General features: G+C 31.8%; 1 protein-coding gene across 1 annotated transcript; it reads left to right on the forward strand.

Moving 5' to 3' along the window:
- Positions 1-711: 711 nt before the first annotated feature.
- LOC136842381 (uncharacterized) lies at positions 712-5,536 on the forward strand. Its single transcript, XM_067109637.1, has 6 exons — positions 712-759; positions 964-1,059; positions 1,142-1,192; positions 1,323-1,409; positions 1,495-1,567; positions 5,430-5,536. The coding sequence occupies exons 1-6, from the start codon at positions 712-714 to the stop codon at positions 5,534-5,536; spliced, it is 462 nt and encodes a 153-aa protein (XP_066965738.1).
- The last annotated feature ends 3,523 nt before the right edge of the window (positions 5,537-9,059 follow it).

Genomic DNA, 9,059 nt, shown 5'->3' on the forward strand with positions numbered 1-9,059 from the left:
CAATTGCAAATCTAACCCCTTCCCCTCCCCCTTCCTCCTCCCCTATTCCGGCTACCAGTTTACCATTCCCTGGACTGGAACAACCTTCCCTCTTTATCTCTTATTCCCTTTTTTTTTCGTCCCATAATGACCAGTTGCTCCATTTTTCAATCCGTTGGTCAGTTCACTTGTCCCTCTATGGTCAAGAATAGCTGGTCCTCTCTCTCTCTCTCTCTCTCTCTCTCTCTCTCTCTCTCTCTCTCTCTCTCTCTCTCTCTCTCTCTCTCTCTACGGTTAAGGAGGACTCGCTAACCTCTCATTGACTAATGCCACTATAAAAATGATACTTTATCAAAACGACTGAAGGACCTAATAAGGAAACAACAAGAAAATAATAATAATAAAAACATAGCGAGAAAAAAGATATTAATGCAAAATGATGCAACAAAACTAAATCAGTCAACCAGACGTAACTGCCTAAAAAAAATATTTCGCCCAAAATCAAACCGACCAAGGCCATATATATATGCCTTACAGGCTACCCTTCACACAAAATTATAGTACGTATAATCTTAGCGATAAGTAATAGGTAGTTTGAGATACCCTCTCTCTCTCTCTCTCTCTCTCTCTCTCTCTCTCTCTCTCTCTCTCTCTCTCTCTCTCTCTCTCGTAAAAGAGCCCTGGACGTATTTCCCTTTTTTTTCCCTCCTGGTCAGTCCTGGGCAAGGCGAAATGCAGCGGCAGAAGCCTCCTGCTATTCATTCCGAGCAACGGCAGAAGGTAAACATCGGGTGCATGAGGAACATGACTGGAGGGTTACACTCGATGGGACTCTGGGCTTGAAGTGATAAAGGAACAGGCAGCAGTGAGGAGGAGGAGGAGGAGGAGGAGGAGGAGGAGGAGGAGGAGGGAGATGTTTCAGTTTAATTAAAAAATTCAAAAGAAAGCTTTAACGGTTTATTACATTTGATACATTTTGAACAGATAAGAATAAGCAGCGTTGAGGGGGAGGAGGAGGAGGAGGAGGAGGAGGAGGAGGAGGAGGAGGAGGAGGAGGAGGAGGAGGAGGAGGTTCCGATAGCGAGTGAATTTCAGTTTAATTAACGAATTCAAAAAATAAAGCTCTCAACGGATTGATTAAATTTGATATATTCTTGAACAGATAAGAATAAGCAGCGGTCAGGAGGAGGAGGAGGAGGAGGAGGAGGAGGAGGTTCCAGGGAGGAGGGAGGAGGGAGGAGGAGGAGGGAGGAGGGGATTCCTGAGTGAATTTCAGTTTAATTAAAGAATTAAAAAAAGAAAGCTTTCAGCGGATTTATTAAATTTAATATATTCTTGAACAGATAAGAATAAGCAGCGGTCAGGAGGAAGAGGAAGAGGAAGAGAAAGAGGAAGAGGAAGAGGAGGAGGAGGAGGAGGAGGAGGAGGAGGTAGCGAGTGAATTTCAGTTTAATTAAAGAATTAAAAAAAGAAAGCTTTCAGCGGATTTATTAAATTTAATATATTCTTGAACAGATAAGAATAAGCAGTGGTCAGGAGGAGGAGGAGGAGGAGGAGGAGGAGGAGGAGGGAGAGGTTCCGGTAGCGAGTGAATTTCAGTTTAATTAAAAAATTCAAAAAGAAATCCTCCAACGGATTTATTACATTTGAAATATATATTCTTAATGATAAGGAACTTTCTTTGAAAGAAACAAAGCGATTAATTCACCAAAACTCTAGTTTTAATTACGATTTAAAACGAAACAGCTTAAGTTTGAAGTACGTAAGTTCTATGAGAAAGATTGCCTTTAATGTGTAAAATATATATAATCTTAAAGGGAATATTTTTTGCACTGATTCGCTCGCAGTGATTCCGATGCTTATAACAAGAGTAAACAATATACACATTTTTAATACTCATTCACATGCAAATATACATTTCTTTAATGGTCAGTCTACCCGTTCAGTCTCTAGCCTCTAACGGTTCTGCAAATGTATACGGTACACGAACCATTTCAGGTACTGCAAAACATAAACCATTAGCATTAAAACATTCGATGGTAAAAAATTAATAATCTAATTAATATTCGTGGGTATACTGGAACGTTCTTTCAGAAACAAAATGTTGAATTCACCAAAACTCTGGTTTTAATTACGATGTGAAATGAAAGGGTCTAAATTAGAAGTATGTAAAAATCAGTGAGAAAGAGCATTTATTGTGTAAAATGGCTGACTTCGAAAGATGGTAAAATATATATATATATATATATATATATATATATATATATATATATATATATATATATATATATATATATATATATATATATATATATATATATATATACATACATATATATATATATATATATATATATATATATTATATATATATATATATATATAAATCAAGGAAGAACTCTTGAAGTACCTTGAAGAAATTATATGAAGATAGTGTTCACTAGCGAAAAACAGTAATTTAAAATAATCTGGGAATGTACAGATAGACACACAAACGTACATACATATATACACATAAATACTCCAAGAATTATATGGACATATACATACTTATATATATATATATATATATATATATATATATATATATATATATATATATATATATATATATATATATATATATATATATATATAAATATAAAAACGTAATATATATACATCTGTACCTAAAGCTTAATTCTAAAGCGCCATGACCTCGTAAAGGAAAGTATACAGGAAAACAGATATTGAAACAAATTTTATGAAAATAATTCCTGTTATGACTGCGCTCAACTGTGCAAATCAAAATTAAAATCTCACATCGTTCCTGATGGCTATGAGAGAGAGAGAGAGAGAGAGAGAGAGAGAGAGAGAGAGAGAGAGAGAGAGAGAGAGAGAGAGAGAGAGAGAGAGAGAGAGAGGGGGAGGTATCTATATATATATATATATATATATATATATATATATATATATATATATATATATATATATATATATATATATATATATATATATATATATATATAACCATAATAAAACCTACGTATCAATACCGTCAGAAGGAAGGTAATATAACAGACCTTGATTGACGTATATACAAAATCTACAAACCTTATTTTTATGCTATCAGGAAATTCGGACCCAGGTCTTTTTCTTCTGCATTATTTCAAGGTCTGGTAGAAAGTTTGAACCTGGACTGAACGACAGTACATAGAAAAAAAAAAAAAAAATGCGCATACACAATATGTTCCATATTGGGAATTTTCAATATTTTTCTTGCTTACAACAACGATGTTGCTGTTTTGGTTGTTGTTTTCCTTGCTTGCAACAACGATGTTGCTGTTTTGGTTGTTGTTTTCCTTGCTTGCAACAACGATGTTGCTGTTTTTGTTGTTGTTTTCCTTGCTCACAACGACGAAGTTGCTGTTGTTTTCCTTGCTTACAACAACGATGCTGCTACTGTTGTTGAATTTCTTTGCTTACAACAACGGTGCTGCTGTTTTTGTTGTTGTTGTTTCTGAACTTCACAACAACTGTTGCATCAACTGTTACTTGTTGGGTTGAAATGCTTAACTTCTTAAAAAGGAAATTATTTTTTTGTAAATCATTTTTTGCCAATATTGATTTTGAAGAAATTATTTTTTTAATAAATCATTTTTAGCCAATGTCGATTTTGAAGAGATTATTTTTTTTTTATAAATAATTTTTTGCCAATGTTGTTTCTGAAGAAATTATTTTCTTCATAAATTATTTTTTGCCAGTATCGATTCTGTCAAAGTCTAACTTCGTGCCAGAGGAGAAGTTATTTTTGCTAAATTACTTTTTTTATCAATGTTAACTTTGTCAAAGCTGATTCAGACGCTTTGCAATGATGGACTACAAAGCGGGCTGTTTCTTCCTGCATCTAATTTGAAGGTTGGATCTTATGTCGCGGTGAAAGGTCCAACATTATTCGAGAGAATGAGTACATGGATGAAAAAAAAAGGTTATTTCTAAGAACACATTTACGTATAAAAATTAATGTAGGGATTGCTTCCTGTAATACTTCTCTCTCTCTCTCTCTCTCTCTCTCTCTCTCTCTCTCTCTCTCTCTCTCTCTATATATATATATATATATATATATATATATATATATATAAATGAGTGTGAATACTAACTAAAATTATCCTCTGTCTCCACTCCACACTTTCATTACACATAAACACAGACAATTTATATTATATAAGTATATATATTATATTATATTTACAGATTATATATATATATATATATATATATATATATATATATATATATATATATACGTGTGTGTGTGTGTAAATGCATTCACAAACAGAATACTAACTGAAACTATCCTTTATCGCCACTCCCACTTTCATTACACACACCCACACACAAATTTTATATATATATATATATATATATATATATATATATATATATATATATATATATATATAATAAATAACAAAATGTAAATGAATAAGAGTATTTACCAACCAACAGACTACTCTTCAGCAAGATTTTCATTTTCATTCCATTTGCAATTCTGGAGAAATCAGCACTTGTGGACATTTTACCTAGGGTAGCAATCTTTCGAGAAAATTTCCCATGAATATTTAAATTGGTTTTAATGTAAGGAACATTCTTGCAAAAGTAAACATTCTCAGATACTTTCAAGTCTCAGTGGGAGGATTTTAACAATCGAATGTGAAAACACATCCAACCTGAATGGTCATTTGCTTCGTTATGGAAATGAATGTATGAGATCATACATTTTTAGGAAGTTTTGAGCGCATGGATTCATCCACGCTTCGGCAATTAGGAATATGAATGTGTCAATGATCGTTGCCATGATTTATTTCTTGATCTATCTTCTGTTAGGAAAAAGAGTCTCGTTTTGAAAAATAATATATATAGATGCATGTAAGCATGGATATTTCCTAACATAATAAATATATATATATATATATATATATATATATATATATATATATATATATATATATATATATATATATATATATATAATCTATATATGTGTATGCATTTTGTATATATATATTTATATATATATATATATATATATATATATATATATATATATATATATATATATATATATATATATATATATATATATATATATATATATATATATATATATATATATATATATATATAAAGAAAGAGATATAAATATAATATATAAAATGAAATACCATTAAAACGTATCTTTTTACTACGTCACTAAATGACAATTACCCTGATCATTTTCCTAGAAAACCCTCTTGACTTCTGATTATCCAAAGGAGGGCTGAGCCTCACCGGGAACTCTCAACAAGTAACGAACAAAATAAAAAAAAAGTGAGACTTCATTACAGCAACATCAATTAACGTAGTACGCTTTCACTTTAATGTGTTCAACATTACGAACATGATAATAAGCCACCATTTCATTCCGCCAGATGCTGCCGAGGACTTCTGTGCGATGAGTTTCACACCGGAGAAGAAGAAGAAGAAAGAAGAAGAAGAAGAAGAAGAAGAAGTAGGGTTAAAAACATCACTCGTCTGAAGCTATGCGAGTCGTATTTTCAGGCGCTACAATGTACATGCCAACTAACCAGATGTATACTTCTCTCTTTCTCTCTCTCTCTCTCTCTCTCTCTCTCTCTCTCTCTCTCTCTCTCTCTCTCGGTAACGTCAGATCATGGCCGTAACCCTCACGAGCTTCCTTGGTGGACACAAGAGTACGAATTTTCGTGTTCTCCATGTTCCTGTCTATTTTCACCAGTGTTATTATTGTGTTCAATGCAAAACCGTCTAATTTCCTCATATTATATTTTCCCGCATTCATTAGCCAAGAAGCCTAAGTTTTTTTCATCATTCATTATTACGCTTGTACTATAATTTTTTTTATCAATGAATCTCATTTCCCTGTTATTCATCGTTCATTCATGAAACTGGATTCTCCCGTTAGCTTTTTGTGCTTGTCATGCAGCTCTTATTCCTTGTTTCATCTGTTACATTAGCCATTCAAGAGGAATGCTTTACTTCTTTTTTTATTTATATATATATATATATATATATATATATATATATATATATATATATATATATATATATATATATATATATATATATATATATATATTATAATTTAATATAAATATATATAATATATTTATATATAAATATATATATAATATATATATATATATATATATATATATATATATATATGTATGTGTGTGTACATATATAAAATCTTTCCTTTTAACAACTTATAATAAAATAAATGAAGTGATATACCATATTCATTACCTCCAACGCCGCGTGACTCAAAGGGCCTCTGAGAAATGCCACCACTCATGTCTCTCCAATGCTTTATCTTCCACAAATCTCCCCACACACACACACACACACACATACATATATATATATATATATATATATATATATATATATATATATATATATATATATATATATATATATTTATATATAGTTTCAGAAAGGAAGAAAAGGGTCATTATCATTAAGTATATATATATATATATATATATATATATATATATATATATATATATATATATATATATATATATATATATATATATATATATATATATATATATATATATATATTTCAAAATTTCAATGTCAAAAATGTACCTATAAGAAGAATAGGAAGCTTATCCAAAATAAAAAAAAAACCGCTCAACCAAGATTAACGATTCAAAAATAAAAACAAAAATCCCCATTACCACAAAAACCCCTTAATTCACAACCACACAAACAGCACGACAAACTCATTTTCCAATAAAATTCAATATTGACAAAAAAATAATACATTTTTACCATCACATCTGGAGCCTCAATTACGACACAAAAGAATACAGATTTACCAACACATCTGAAGTCGAGAGTAGAAAGTCAAGACGATTATATTAAATAAAAGAAACAAAACCCACAGCGCGGTCAGTTTTCTAAATGTTTAACAGAGAAGAGACAGCCAAGTCATCCTGTTGCATAATGAGTCAAGACAGGCTGGGGAAGACACCTTCGATTCAACGCGGATGACGCCGCAAACAATAACTTTAATGCTAAGACTTCCATAATTGTCAAGTAACACGTCGCTTGGTAACAGATATTCATTCTCTCTCTCTCTCTCTCTCTCTCTCTCTCTTTTCAATTACTTGGGATTAATTCATTAATTCTCTAGACGTGATTTAAGCTCATGAGAATTGTTTTTTTTTATTCTTTATGATTTTGCTTTTCTTTGAATGTTGTCATCAAATGCTCTTTTAATTTATGTAATTACATCAAGGTAATTTCGTAAAGGACGCCATCTGATCTTTTCATTTCTTTAATTATATCAACGTAATTTTCACGATATTCCCGTAAAGGACGTCACTAGCGGGTAATAAGGGATTAGCATTAAGCTTGCAGCTTACGAAGAGACCATACTTAAGAGTCACAAGAAAAAAATGTGATTATTTCATTGTTTTCCTTTGGTGGTTTAATGACTTTCACCTTAAATATTTATATGATATCAGAAATCGCGTTTATATTTCCATGCACACTGACTCCTAGAATCCTAGTTTTTGGTTATGAAGTCCTACGCTCGGTAAATCAGGCCCTATAGAGTACTGTACGGCGAGTTCACGAGCAATGACCAATAAGTTGTACGAGTAGCACATTGTAATATGTACTGTACATTAAATCACGCTCTAAGTATTGAATATTAATAAACATCAGAAATGTACCTCTAGTCCTATAGCCCGCCGCCATATTAACGCAAACAAATCAATCGGCCCTATAAAACGTTGCATTGTACTGAACTTTATCCACCTAGAATGCTGAATCATTCAAGCAAAGGTTAAGTGATCCCAACAGACACCAAAACACGTAAATCTCACTCGCATTTATAACAGACAATGACCCCTTACATCTGCAACGGGAAGGAACGTCCTAAACAGACTTCCTGAGAAGTCCCCCGTCTTATTTTCTCTTAAAAGAGTTTCTCTGGGTGGTTTATACTCATAAAAATGCCCGGATGTTTCGATGACCGGGCTGTGGTATTAGTTAAAGCTACCTAAATAAGGATGACATAAAAGATTTGCAAGACCCTCTGTTTCTGGCTTTTGTTAATACAACGGCGTTTCTCCTTCAGTTTTTTTTTTTTTTTTTTTTTTTTTTATTTTCGTTTTTGCGTCTCGAAGTTTTCTCTTTGGAAAATACCACTTGAAAAAAAAATCTCTTTTGTGGTGGTTAAATATACTACCTTTGACTGTTTTCACAGAATTTGTTTTCCCGTGCATTTTATACAAATGGTAATTCTATTGTTATGTTGAAGTATCTTATTCTTGGATTTTTTTCAAAAGATTACTTTCTTCCTCCTTACGTCTTATAAAGATGATATTTACCCTTCATGATGCTCAACAATGGTGTCTAAAAGTTTTTAATGCAGCTTTGTTCTCTTTCCAATCACTGTTACCTGTTTTCGCCTTCCAGTATCTCATTTCACTATTTTCTTTTGAAATTATTAAAGATACAGATTCTGACCCTGATAAAACAGTTTCTTCTGCCCTGTTGCAAAACCTATATTTATTCTGTGTAATGTTTCTGGCATTTACTTACGATCAAAACTGAATACTAACACACGAATTAAACAGATGCCTCCTCTTGCATTCATGCAATTTATGTCAAAATTTTCATTGTTCAAATTATGTGGTAATAGATACGATTTAAAAATTACATATGGCGGTTTCTATTATACATATGTAAGGGTTGGCTATTCGTGAATAAAGAAATAGCAAGTGACTATATTATAATAAGTATATTAAATAGCTGTTGCTTCTTGTTTCAAACGATAAATTTTTTTAAGCTACGTTTTGTTTTTAAAAGTTCACACTATTTAAAAGTCCAAACTATTTGCCAATCACACACTAAAACAAATCATACATCAGCCGCTTTTTCGTAAAAGTATTTCCACGTTAAGAAGGTACCGAATAGCCAATGCGAATACTTGAAAATGCGGATCTCTATATATCTGTCAATTAAAACCATGCAACATATGCCATTTCCAACGCCTC

This window comes from Macrobrachium rosenbergii, chromosome 10 (assembly GCF_040412425.1).
Source record: "Macrobrachium rosenbergii isolate ZJJX-2024 chromosome 10, ASM4041242v1, whole genome shotgun sequence".
Taxonomy (NCBI): Eukaryota; Metazoa; Arthropoda; class Malacostraca; order Decapoda; family Palaemonidae; genus Macrobrachium; species Macrobrachium rosenbergii.